At 42.6% G+C, this 14,164-nt stretch overlaps 1 protein-coding gene across 1 annotated transcript; it reads left to right on the forward strand.

Moving 5' to 3' along the window:
• Positions 1–405: 405 nt before the first annotated feature.
• Positions 406–1,500, forward strand: LOC128582528 (nucleophosmin). The gene has a single exon (XM_053586526.1). The coding sequence runs from the start codon at positions 499–501 to the stop codon at positions 1,354–1,356; it is 858 nt and encodes a 285-aa protein (XP_053442501.1). The 5' UTR covers positions 406–498; the 3' UTR covers positions 1,357–1,500.
• Positions 1,501–14,164: the final 12,664 nt, after the last annotated feature.

A 14,164-nucleotide genomic window follows, 5' to 3' on the forward strand; every position in this document is an offset into this window, starting at 1 on the left:
TTTTTTTTTTTGAGACAGAGTCTCAGTCGCCCTGGGTAGAGTGCTGTGGTGTCATAGTTCACAGCAACCTCAAACTCTTGGGGCTCAAGCAATACTCCTGCCCCAGCCTAAGTAGCTGGGACCCACTAACATACCCGGCTATTTTTAGAGATGGGGTCTTGCTCTTTCTCAGGCTGGTCTTGAACTCCTGAGCTCAAGCAATCCACCTGTCTCTGCCTCCTGGAGTGCTAGGATTTCAGGCATGAAATGAGTTTCACCAAAAGGTAAAAACTCTTGCGGGGCATCCAACCTTTTGGCTTTACCTGGCCCAAAATGAGTTTAAGACTAATGTCCCTACATTAAATCTTCATAAGAACACTTTTAGTAGTTTTATTCATGACTGTTTAAAAATAGAGTGAATGGCCCTGGAGTGATTCCGTCCTGCGCGGCTGTTCTTTGGAGCAGTACTCGTTTATCTCCGTCCGCCTTCTTCCCCACCTAAGTGCGTGCCACCACCTCATGGAAGATTCGATGGACATGGACATGAGCCCCTTGAGGCCTCAGAACTATCTTTTCGGTTGTGAACTAAAGGCCGACAAAGATTATCACTTTAAGGTGGATAATGATGAAAATGAGCACCAGTTATCTTTAAGAACGGTCAGTTTAGGGGCTGGTGCAAAGGATGAGTTGCACATTGTTGAAGCAGAGGCAATGAATTATGAAGGCAGTCCAATTAAAGTAACACTGGCAACTTTGAAAATGTCTGTACAGCCAACGGTTTCTCTTGGGGGCTTTGAAATAACACCACCGGTGGTCTTACGGTTGAAGTGTGGTTCAGGGCCTGTGCATATTAGTGGGCAGCACTTAGTAGCTGTGGAAGAAGATGCAGAGTCAGAAGATGAAGAGGAGGAGGATGTGAAACTCTTAAGTATTTCTGGAAAGCGATCTGCCCCTGGAAGTGGAAGCAAAGTTCCACAGAAAAAAGTAAAACTTGCTGCTGATGAAGATGAAGATGATGATGATGATGATGATGATTTTGATGATGAGGAAACTGAAGAAAAAGCTCCAGTGAAGAAATCTGTGCGAGACACTCCAGCCAAAAATGCACAAAAATCAAACCAGAATGGAAAGGATTCAAAACCATCAACACCGAGATCAAAAGGTCAAGAATCCTTCAAAAAACAGGAAAAAACTCCTAAAACACCAAAAGGACCTAGTTCTGTAGAAGACATTAAGGCAAAAATGCAAGCAAGTATAGAAAAAGGTGGGTCTCTTCCCAAAGTGGAAGCCAAGTTCATCAATTATGTGAAGAATTGCTTCCGGATGACTGACCAGGAGGCTATTCAAGATCTCTGGCAGTGGAGGAAGTCTCTTTAAGAAAATAGTTTCAACAGTTTGTTAAAATTTTCCGTCTTACTTCATTTCTGTAACAGTTGATATCTGGCTGTCCTTTTTATAATGCAGAGTGAGAACTTTCCCTACCGTGTTTGATAAATGTTGTCCAGGTTCCATTGCCAAGAATGTGTTGTCCAAAATGCCTGTTTAGTTTTTAAAGATGGAACTCCACCCTTCACTTGGTTTTAAGTATGTATGGAATGTTATGATAGGGCATAGTAGTAGTAGTGGTCAGACATGGAAATGGTGGGGAGACAAAAATATACATGTGAAATAAGCTCAGTATTTAAAAAAAAATAAAAATAAAAAAAAATAAAAATAGAGTGAATGAAGATGAGTTTTTATGTTTTCTTTCCTTAAGAGCCCATATCTTCCTGTATCACACAGCTGATCTCCAACTTCTGGCCTCATGCAATTCTCTCATGTCAGCCTCAACAGTAGCTGGGACAAGTTTAAGTCACTGCATCCAACAACTCAAGATGACACTGTGAATAGGTAAATGGAAAAATAAACTGGTACCCTCATACAAAGGAATATTATTCAGAGATAAGAAGAAATAAGACACAAAGCCATGGAGAGGCTTTAAACACATATTGTTATAGGAAAGAAGCAAGTCTGAAAAGACTACAAGTATATGATATTCTAGAAAAGGTAAAAACTCTTGCAGGAGTGTCCATGGCTTTACCGCACCACATTGGAAAAAGGAAAACAAAGAGTTGTCTTGGCCACATATTAAATACACTAACAAAAGCTGATGAGCAAAGAAAAAAAAATTCATAATATCTGCCACCACACAGACAAAAACATACTCAAATAATCTGCAGGTGGACCACCACAGGCCCCAGGTTGGACACCTCGAAGAGGCAGGAAAGAAACATCTGTCATTATCCGCCGTTACAGAGGGGAGGTAAAGTCGGGGGACACACCAGAACTGCCCCTGGCCTGTTTATTTCCCTGAGAGGTATGTCTCTAGGTGTTTACATTCTTATTATAGTTAGCATCAAACAATTTATTTCAAGGAGTCTATTTGCTTCTTCAGACTTTATCACAGAATCCACTGAGTTTCCAACCAAAGAAACAAAAATCTAACACTCAAATACTGCAGTAAAATCCACCTTTTATTATAATTTCATTTTGAAATCTGGCATGGTGGCTCATACCTGTAATCATAGCACTTTGGGAGGCTAAGGCAAGAGAACCATTTCGGGGCAGGAGTTTAAGACCAGACTCAGCAACATAGTGAGACTCCATCGCTACAAAAACATAGGAAAAAAATTAGCTGAGTCTCATGGTGGGGCCTGTAGTCCCTGTAGAATTTAAGGTTGAGCTATGAATTTGCTGTGAGCTGCGATGACACTGCAGTCCAGCCTGGGAAACAGAGTAAGATCCTGTCTCAAAAAAAAAAGAAATTACATTTTTAGTGAAACATTTCATTCTCAATATTCATCAAATTATGGAAGAAGATTCTCAGATGGTTGGGGAAAGAGTGCAGGCAGAGTGGAGACCGAAGATCCCATTCTTTTTTTTTTTTTTTTAAAGTCTGTTAGTTGTTAGTAATGAAGATGCCATTCTTGGCAGGGGAGGGCACCCCCAGAAAAAGGGAAAATTTAAAAGTAAGCTGAAGGAGTCAGAACAAAGAAAAGTCAGCTAATTTACCTTTAAGCTAGCCATTGCTAAATTTCTTATCTGAACAAGTTTCTGGCCTTTCCTAAAACTCTGGCCTATTGGAGATAACAGCTTACACAAATACCCCTGCTGAGTCTGTGAACACGCTGAGGAAAATAATGGCCATAGAGGAGACTGTGGCAAGTTGTAGAAAAAGATACATCTTCTAGGTCATTTCCTGCCCATTAAACAGACAAAGCAGATACCCATTGTGGAGATTTACATTTAGCTGGGGCAGAGACCAAGGGAAAAGCTAGAGCCCTGAGATATGGAAAGAAGGGCTTACATCCCTTATTGCAGAGGAAAATCTTCTGTGGTGGTGATAAGAGGAAAATGCCTCTCTCTCACCGATTCCTCAGAGATTAATGCCAGTGGTGTTTTACTTCACAGTGAACTAGCAGAGTTTAACACCTCCCAAGGAATCTGTGTGTGTGACTTCAGACAGGAGGCTTCCCCCACATAAGGCTCAAGTTTCAGATTTCTCAAAACTGCTCAAATCCTTAAAGTTAATAACAATAGGAGCTGATATGCTCACTCAAAGAAACTGCTGGTGTCTTTGTTCCCTCCCTCAGTTTACCACCTGGGCAAAGAGATTTGAATAAAAGCTGAGTAGAACAGAGACTTGGGGCCACTCGCCGGAGCCCACAAATGGGCAGTGGTCCCCTGAGCTCCCAGCTTTGAGAATTCTATTCTGTGTCTCGTGTCCCTTTCCTTATCCTCATCCCTAACTTTATATTTCTTCAGTGGGTCACACCAGTTCCACAGGTCTTAGTGGACCCTGCCCTTGGGGTGGGACTCTGACAAAAGAGCAATTATATGGCAACAAGATTCTACAAACCAAAAGGAAGCAGCTCAGGCAGGCAGCCTACATCATCCCCAGTTCACGATGGACTCCACACTCCTATAGGTCAGCACATTCCCAAGCTTGGGACCCCGCTGACTGTGCAAATGGAGCCTGGGGTGGCTCATTTCTCAGTATGGGGTGAGGAAAACAAAAGAAGCCAGAAATTTAATTCTGAGAGCTCCACACACCCTATTGTCACCTCCTCACAGGGCGGAAATACTCTCTCCACAAAATTTCCATTCCCATCAGGGACCAAACACCAGAAGTCAGTTGAAGGTTCTGATCTGTGGTGTCTTTCTTTTATGGGACACCAAATGTGTGGTGTTCACTGAACACCAACCAATAACCCAGCACCATGTATAACACTTATCCAACAATTCAATTTTGAAACCAGTTGGAGTTAGCAGAGACCCCACATAGTCAGGGCTTACTCCACAACATGGCCCCCATTGCAAGGTCCAGGCATAGGCCCCAGGGGCCATTATACTTGCAACCAATTATGTGTAAATTGGGGCTGCCACAACCCTCTTCTCCAGTTTGATAATTTGATAGAACTACTTACAGTTCTCTTACACTTAACTGTTTATGACGAAGGAGACAACTAAGTAAGAACATAACAGAAAATATGGATGGGTCAAGGGTAAGAGGCAGGGGATGGGGATAGGAGCGGTGGGGAATCCTGTAACCCCCCACTCCCACCCCAGTCCTTGTGTTCTGAAAGGGAAGCTTACTGCAAAGAAGCACCCTTCCCATTATGACAGATCAAACTCCCTTTTTTACCTTTGACAAAGGTAGACACAGCCGGAAATTCTAGTTCTTTACCTGACGTACCATTAGGTGAACTGCTTTGTTTTCAATGATTAGTCAGAAGAAAACATCTGCTAACCAATCTGTGTTTATGTTTCTCTCCTTCCTCCAGGCCCCTTAAGGGATGCAACCAGCCTAGTCTGAGCCTAAGACTCCTTTACAATTTCTCTTAAGAACAGGCTGACTGGTTTGGCGCCTAGCACAGTTGTTATGGCGCCAGCCACGTACACCAGAGCTGGCAGGTTCGAATCCAGCCTGGGCCCCAAAATAGCTGGGCATTGTGGCGGGCGCCTGTAGTCCCAGCTACTTGGGAGGCTGAGGCAAGAGAACCGCTTAAGCCCAAGAGTTTGAGGTTGCTGTGAGCTGTGACACCACAGCACTCTAGCAAGGTTGCCATGGTGAGATTCTGTCTCAAAAAAAAAAAGGAGAACAGGCTGACTTCACAGTCTATGATGTGATTTTGTACCGTGTAGGCTTCCCTCACCTTTCCACCCTCTTTCTAATTCCGTTTGCTCCTCCCTGTGAAAAAAATTCCTTTTTCTGCCTTACTTTTGAGATGTTTGCAGATACTATCCTTGGTGCTCTCCTATTTCAATTCTTTAGAATAAAGCCATTTATCACCAAAATCCAGATTTGTTTCATTAGATAATGTCTAGACACAGCCCCAGGACAATAATCATAACCTCAGAAATGGCATCAATGACCTGCCACATCTGCCTGTGGGTCCCCAGCTTTCCAGGGCTCTGAGATTCTCTCAGTATAAAGGGCCCCTCTCAAGATAGCTGTAATCAGCTGAGACACTTGCAGGGGAAGCTCCTGAAGAAGAGCCAACTGGGCCTGCAATGACCTTTGCAGGCTCAAGATTGGCCTGGGCTTAAGTGTCTTTTTCAAAAGAAAAATACCTAGTGTTTGAAGAATGCACCAAAATCACTCTAACTCAGTTTGTGTTTAGAAGTGGGAAGGAATTTACAAGGCCCTTACATTTTAAACCTTAATAGGGAAAGGAAATGTATCTAACCCTTTCTGACAAACATTGTGAAATTAAAGTATTCAAATTTTAAGCTGTTGGTACTTTAACTTATTTTGAGTCTTAGGAGGAATTCAAACATAGCCTGAGTGAGGTAGCTTACAATTTCTGCTTTTCCAATTGCGGATTAGCTGTCTTCCTTATTCTGATTCTGTAAGTGGCAAAGAAAGACTGAGTGATACCAGAGAACCTTCTGAAGACCACTATCCCTTCTTTACAGAATAGTAAAGCAATATTACTTGAAATGTAGCATACTGGCTTGCTGTCTATAGCCAGTGAATTGGGCGCTGGCCACATACACTGAGGCTGGCGGGTTCACAACTACAACCAAATAAAAATAGCCAGGCAGGCGTTGTGGTGGGCACCTGTAGTCCCAGCTACTCAGGAGGCTGAGGCAAGAGAATAGCTTAAGCCCAAGAGTTTTAGGTTGATGTGAGCTGTGATGCCATGGCACTCTACCAAGGGTGACATAGTGAGACTCTGTCTCAAAAAAAGAAATGTAGTACACTGTCACCTAACTGCTGTAATGTACATGGGCTTCCCAGAAATATGGAAACGTTAATATGGCTATGTAATATGAAAAACAGTATTTGACCTCAGAAGCTAATCAGGGTCGGGCTGGGTTAGTATTTGGACAGGAAAAATAGTATTAACAATGGCTACTTTCTGGACAGCTCATATGTCCTGGCCTTGTGGGGAAATTGCTATAACCCTATTAAGTTATACCCCTAACATTTTCCTAATTTTTTTCCCTATATAAGGGAAAACTTAACTTTCCCACTTGGGAGCACTGACCCCCATCCTTTAAAATCAGTGTTCTCTGAGTGGCTATGCTCAAAATATGTGCTCAAATAAACTCAAACGTTAATCATATGTCCTGGATCTCATTATTTCAGGTTGGTATTGTCATTTAATTATTTGCACAATAACAAATCATACAATAATCATATATGAACACAACCATATCAGAGCAGCGTCAAGTCCTGCCTCACACATAAATGGCATGGGATGGATTTATCCCTTGTCATAAATTCTGAGTGAGAGGAACAGGAATGGGGTGTGATGCATAGAGGGTGAGGAGGCCAGTCCAGGGATTGGGTAAGCCTTTACTAGCAGAGAAAGGAGAGAGAGAGCAGAGTGGAGTCTGACCAGGAGTCAGCTCAGCTGTCACAGTTTCAAGAGGCTTTTGTTATCCCTCATCAGTAGGGTTGGGGGAGGGGTCCTAGAGGAATTCATCCCTTCCACAGAGGGACTAATTTTTGCACTCAGAGCAAATCTAGGAGTTACTCTTTTAATTGGCCTTCAGCTGGAACCAGAATTACTGTTCTGTACCTTCCCAGGAACAATAGCCTTGAAGCATTCCATGGGGTAGGGATGGGGGTTGCTGTCATGGTCATGTGGGTTTCTTACCCTTATAGAGGAACTGATCTTTTGAGGAATCTGTAATTCATTAATTTGTCTATCCCACTTACTTGTGGAAATGTATTCATTTTTCTGCAGCCATAATGAAAGATTTTCCTTATTTCTTTTCCCTAGCAACATTTCCAAAGCTAAGCCCTGTAATTCAATTAGAAAACACCTACTAGGCTCAGCACCTATAGCTCAAGTGGCTAAGGCACCAGCCACATACACCAGAGCTGGTGGGTTCGAATCCAGCCTGGGCCTGCCAAACAACAATGACAACTACAACCAAAAAATAGCCAGGCATTGTGGCAGGCACCTGTAGTCTCAGCTACTTGGGAGGTTGAGGCAAGAGAATCGCTTAAGCCCAAGAGTCGAAGGTTGCTGTGAGCTGTTATGCCACGGCATTCTACACAGGGTGACAGCTTGAGGCTCTATCTCAAAAAAGAGAAAAAGAAAAGAAAACACCCACTTAAAAAAAGGATAGATCTGGGCGGCGCCTGTGGCTCAGTCCGGTAAAGGCGCTGGCCCCATATACCGAGGGTGGCGGGTTCAAACCCGGCCCAGGGCCAAACTGCAACCAAAAAATAGCTGGGCGTTGTGGTGGGCGCCTGTAGTCCCAGCTACTCGGGAGGCTGAGGCAAGAGAATCGCTTAAGCCCAGGAGTTGGAGGTTGCTGTGAGCTGTGTGAGGCCACGGCACTCTACCGAGGGCCATAAAGTGAGACTCTGTCTCTATAAAAAAAAAAAAAAAGGATAGATCTGAGAAATTTACCGTACTGGCTTTTCAGAAGAAAAAAAGTAAATAAATTTTAACAACTAGAATATAAGACTAGATCCTGGTTTGTTTGTTTTTTCTCCAAAACCTACCTCTTTTTAGCCTCTCTGCAAAATTTTCTTCTCATCAAGTTGTAGTGAAAAATGCATTTTCCAATTCATAAAATGAAGCTGCAGTCTGTGAACAATTCTTTACAAGGGAATGAACTCACAGATGGGCAGTGCCAACTGGAACTGAGACATGTCTAACTCAAGTGCGAGGTCAGGTCATGCTATCATATGGGACATCCCTCCATCCCCATCCTAATCACAGAAGTGTTCAAGGACCATTTCCCACCATTGTGCCTCTCTGTGTGTCCCAAATGCATTTTGAGTGGCAGGTTATTGCTTCACCTTGTTTGGGTTTCCTTGTTCTGTGGGATAATGTTTTTCCCTTCACATGAGAGAATCCAGAGTAATGAATTAATTTCTGTTTTTCTCTTCAATACCACCATCAGATTAGCTGATCACCAATGTGTCCACAAGAAATAAAAACTGAGGTGGGAAAAGAAAGGTTGAGTGTGCCCTAGGTTTGGCTACTTAGATGAGGTATTCTAGAGTACTCCTCCAACCGCAAGGAATTTATTAGCTGCCTAAGAGGTCCCACACCCACCCCTCACACTGTCCTCTAGGAGGAGTGACTCAGGAGCTCATATTCACTAGAGTAGACCCAGCAAGAGACCTGGCAGCTGTGGGCACCTTAGGTCTGCCACAGGCAGTTCTGAAACCTGGGATCAGGAAAAGATAGAGAGTGGGCTGAGAGTTTCAAAAGGGGAATCTCAACCCAAAGACATTCTAATAAACTGTGCCTAAGAAAGATAAAAGGAGGCTTGGTGCTTGTAGCACAGTGGTTATGGCGCCAGCCACAAATACTGAGGCTGGCAGGTTTGAACTGGCCAGGCCTGCAACAAAAAAATAGCCGGGCATCATGGCGGGTGCCTGTAGTCTCAGGTACTTGGGAGGCTGAGGCAAGAGAATCACTAGAGCCCAAGAGTTGGAGGTTACTGTGATGCCATAGCACTCTACTGAGGGCGACATACTGAGACTCTGAAAAAAAAAAGAAAGATAAAAGGAGAGTTGTCAGGAAGCTCTTTTTTCTTTTCTTTTTTCTTTGAGACAGAGTCTTACTTATTAACCCTCGGGTAGAGTACCATGGCGTTACAGCTCACAGCAACCTCCAACTCCTTGGGCTTAGACGACTCTCTTGCCTCAGCCTCCCAAGGAGTTGGGACTACAAGCGCCCGCCACAACGCCCAGCTATTTTTTTTGTTGCAGTTTGTCCGGGGCTGGGTTTGAACCTGCCACCCTCGGTATATGGGGCTGGTGCCCTACCCACTTAGCCACAGGTGTCACCCAGGAAGTTCTTTTTTGTTTTGTTTTTTAAACAGGGGATTGTCAGGTGGTTATTCCCTACTTTACTGATGTGAAATGTTCTGAAACAAATATTTTAAAGTGTCATCCACTGCTCTGTGGGAAAATGATAAATAATTAAAACACCACATTTGTCTGAAACAAAGAATAATACATTATATGATAAAAATAAATTATATACAATATAAAACAAATAGTTGACAATATTTTGAGCTGGAGAGGGAAAGTTGGTATTTGGGAATGTGGGGAAGGAACTGGAAATTTAGGAATTTACTGCAAGCCCTACAAGAGTTAGGCTGGGAAAATAGGGTCCATGATTTGAGAAAATGTGGGAAAAACCAGTGGAGACCTTCTCCAGTGTTAAACACTTAAATAGGGGGCGGCACCTGTGGCTCAAAGGAGTAGGGTGCGGGCCCCATATGCCGGAGGTGGCAGGTTCAAATCCAGCCCTGGCCAAAAACCGCAAAACAAACAAACAAACAAACAAACAAAACCCCCCAAAAACCAAAAACCACTTAAATAGGAAGTAGTCAGACTGAACTGGCTATAGCAAACTAAGGTTCTAACCAAGGACATGGGAATCTAACTAAAATGTAATTCTCTTTTTTCTTTTTTTTCTGTAGAGACAGAGTTTCACTTGTCGCCCTTGGTAGAGTGCTGTGGCGTCACAGCTCACAGCAACCTCCAATTCCTGGGTTTAGGCCATTCTCTTGCCTCAGCCTCCCAAGTAGCTGGTACTACAGGTGCCCACTGCAACACCTGGCTATTTTTTGTTGCAGTTTGGCCGGGGCTGGGCCCGCCACCCTCAGTATATGGGGCCAGTGCCCTACTCACTGAGCCACAGCTGCTGCCGTAAAATGTAATTCTCATAAATTTTAAAGGGAAATGAAATATAGACTTATATAGCTAATAACTAATTTCTGGTTACAGATCGCTTAATTTTTCACCTAGTCTGAAAATAAGTAAACCAAATTTAAGCTGTCAAAATTCTAAATTATTTTGAGCTTTAAAGCAATGTGATTATGAGGCTTGAGTCAAGTAAGTGACAGGCAGCTGTAACCTTTATTTTTCTGATCAGAAAAAAGATTAGATTAGATTTTCTAATCTTTATTTTTCTCTTTAACTATATTGTTTGATGAAATTTAAGCCACTAAAGGGGGTTAGAAAAGAACAATTCCCTCTTCACTCCTGATCTTCACTACAGATTAAGTTCTCCCTTACCTTTCCCATGCAAAGACTTCATAGATATTGCACAGTCTTAAGATGGAACGTTAAATAGTCTTTTAAAATGGAAAGGAAATAAAAACTACCCTTAAAGTAAACGTATGTTATAGGTAAAAAAAAACCTGTGTAACTAATTAAATAGTTTTGGCCAGGCACCGTGGCTCATGCCTGTAATCCTAACACTCTGGGAGGCCGAGGTGGGTGGATTGCTTGAGATGAATTGAGATGAGCCTGAGACTCCGTCTCTACTAAAAATAGAAAAACTGAGGTAAGAGGATTGCTCAAGCTCAAGTTGGAGGTTGCTGTGAGCTATGACACCACGGCACTCTACCCAGGGTGACAGGTTGAGATTCTGTCTCAAAATAAATAGATAAATAAGTAAATAAATAAATTTACTCATTATTGTTTAAACCAGCCTTGTATGGAAAATGTTACAAAGAGTTAAATTCTTTGGTTTCTGCCTATACAAGCAAGTGAGATGGTGGGCAAGAGGGAGACTCAGGCCACCAGCACTGACACCCCCCATCTTTCCCAAACACTGGGGAAAGTAAAAACAAGGATGAGTTAATGGGGTAAAGATTAGTAAACACAGGATGAGGCCTCTTTGGTGGCGTCACTGGCTCCTTAGGGTCCTGTCGACTCCATTGTTCTAAAAAAATATTTTTCTTACTGAACTAATTGACCAGTAACTGTTATTAACCATTAAGTGCCATAAATTTGCTTCTGTACATACTGGTTGTATTGTTTTTTAGCCTGCATAAGTCACCCTATAAACTCTGTCCCCAAGCTGGTCATCACTGCTCTCCTGACCTTAGAAGGCAGTCAGGCTGGTCAGTCTTAATAAAGGCTCCTAATTGGCTTCTTCAATTTGTCTGGTGGTCTCATCTTGCATACCATAACACAAGAAGATCACTTTTTAACTTCAGAACACTGACCCATTTCTCTAGGGTCTGAGCTTTTCCCAAAATACAGCTTGAATAAACTCTCTAAAAGTAGAATCTGATCCTTTCGATAAATTCAAGCTGACAAGTCCAAATAAGGTGACTACATAAGTGTAAACCAGTATTTATTTATTTATTATTATTTTTTTTAGAGACAGAGTCTCACTTTATCACCCTCAGTAGAGTGCTGTGGCATCACAGTTCACAGCAATTTCCAACTCCTGGGCTTAGGCAATTCCCTTGCCTTCACCTCCCAAGTAGCTGGGACTACAGGCACCTGCCACAAGGCCCGGCTATTTTTGTTGTTGTTGTTGTTGCAGTTGTTTAGTTGGTCTGGGTCGGGTTCAAACCTGCCACCCTCAGTGTATGTGGCTGGTGCCATACCACTGTGCTACGGGCAACGAGCCATATTTAATACTTTTTATAGAGATGGGACATTTATGCAATTATTTTTGTTTGCTTAGGAAAACCTGTGCAAAGTTAAGGCAGGGAGTCAAGGACTAAGTACTTTCTAATGGTCACTTCCTCCTTAACAGTCAATCATTGCAAAATTAAAAAGCCACAGAACTTGCCTAACCTCAAGGGAAAGGCTCTGGGAACAAAAGAATGTTCCTTTTAATATGTTTCACTCCAATGGAGACATAACTCATTTTGTCAAACATTCACATCTGCCCCTATATTTGGGTGAAATTTTCCAAAGAGATGAATACTTTAAAAGATAATTTAGGACAGGCTTAGGGGTGCAAACCTTAGTTACTCAGGAGGCTGAAACAGGGAGAGTCACTTGAACATAAGAGTTGGAGGTTGCAGTGTCCTATGATCCCACCCGTGCATAGCCACTGCAGAACAACCCGGGCAACATAGTGAGTTCCTGACCTTCCTTCAACCAAAAAAATAAAAACAAAAAACTGCATTATTAAAAGCTCGTTAAATGGGCGGCGCCTGTGACTCAAGGAGTAGGGTGCCCGTCCCATATGCCAGAGGTGGAGGGTTCAAATCCAGCCCTGGCCCAAAAACACACACACACACACACACACACACACACACACACACAAAGCTCATTAATTTAGGGATTATTGAGAGAAGGATTGAAAGAATTACTAGAATGAATGGTAATTGTATGTATCTGGTGGAAGTGCCCACATATTGTTTAGGTACTAGTTGTTGTATAAAACATTAGCCACAATGGGTAGCCCAAACCTATAGTGCCAACTATTAAGGAGGCTGAGGTAAGAAAAAACTTTAGCCCAAAATTTCAAAGCCATCCTAGGCAACACAGTGAGACCTCAGCTCTTAAATTAAAAAAAAAAAAAAAAATACATACACATGTATGTATTTGTAGTTAGGAAAAGGTCTCCATTCACGACATTAAGAAAAAAACACTTTTCTTTAAAAAGAAATTAGAGCCAAGCCTAATGGCTTATGTCAGTAATCCTAGCACTTTGGGAGGCTCAAGGGATCCTCCTGCTTTGGCCTCCCAGAGTGCCAGACTTATAGGAGTGAGCCACTGCACTGACCTTGAAAGGTCATTCTGCATTCTGAAAGGCCATTCTGTAGTACAGTGCCATGATTATAGGTCACTAAAACGTCTAACTGCTGGGCTCAAGTGATCTTCCTGTCTCACCCTTCAGAGTAATTGGGACTATAGGTATGAGCTATCATCTTAAGTCATTTTAAAAAATTTGTTAGGGATAGGGTCTCACTATGTTGGTTGCCTAATCTGGTCTTGAACTCTTGGCCTCAACCAACCCTCATGCCTCAGCCTCTTAAAATGCTACCAATACAGGCATGAGCCACTGTGCCCACCCATTAAGAAGTCTGATGAAGGCTGGGCGCAGTGGCTCAAATGCTAGCACTCTGGGAGGCCAAGGAGGGAGGATTGCTTCAGCTCAGGAGTTCAAGACCAGCCTGAGCAAGAGTGAGACTGCTGTCTCTACTAAAAGTAGAAAAAATTAGCCAGACATGGCAGGTGCCTTGTAGTTCTAGCTACTCAGGAGACTGAGGCAGGAGGATATTAGGAGCCCAGGAGTTTTGAGGTTGCTGTGAGCTAGGCTGAGGCCATGGCACTCTAGTCCAGGTGCCCAGACAAGAAAGTGAGACTGTCTCAAAAAGAAAAGAGCCCATTCATATCTGAAAGTTTTGTATTTCGAAAATTAAGGTTTTTCCATATTTGCCCAGAATATCATATTCATACCTAAACGTTCCCTAATGTCAATCCAGAGTTGAATTGTGAAAGGTAAAAGAGTCCCTTCTATATGGAATGGAACTACAGAGGTCCATTTTGTTTCCTCCATTAAACTTAAGAAAGTGTAACCTTGAAAATAGTATGATAGTTGGTATCCGTACCTCTTGGTTTGAAGATAGTTCCAGAATGAACAGTGAGTCCTAATAGCCAAAATAACAAGTATTTCTAAATTTATGAAACTCACAAATGACAACTTTCTTTTTCTAATCAGTTGCATAAAACCACAGTCATAGACAAAGCACCAGGACTCATAAACAGAACAACATAACTGCCTTTCAGAATGGTGGCCCTCAGGAAGATTCTCTCTTAAAAAAAAAGGTATGGGGCTGTGCCTGTGGCTCAAAGGAGTAGGGCACAGGCCCCATATGCCAGAGGTGGCAGGTTCAAACCCAGCCCTGACCAAAAACTGAAAAAAAGAAAAAAAAAAGTAGTGACCTTTCTGGCTCATGA

This window comes from Nycticebus coucang, chromosome 3, assembly GCF_027406575.1.
Source record: "Nycticebus coucang isolate mNycCou1 chromosome 3, mNycCou1.pri, whole genome shotgun sequence".
In the NCBI taxonomy this organism is placed as follows: domain Eukaryota; kingdom Metazoa; phylum Chordata; class Mammalia; order Primates; family Lorisidae; genus Nycticebus; species Nycticebus coucang.

Bases quoted from the DNA above. Each gene is read 5' to 3' on its own strand.
- LOC128582528 (XM_053586526.1), top strand. From the start codon at position 499: ATGGAAGATTCGATGGACATGGACATGAGCCCCTTGAGGCCTCAGAAC.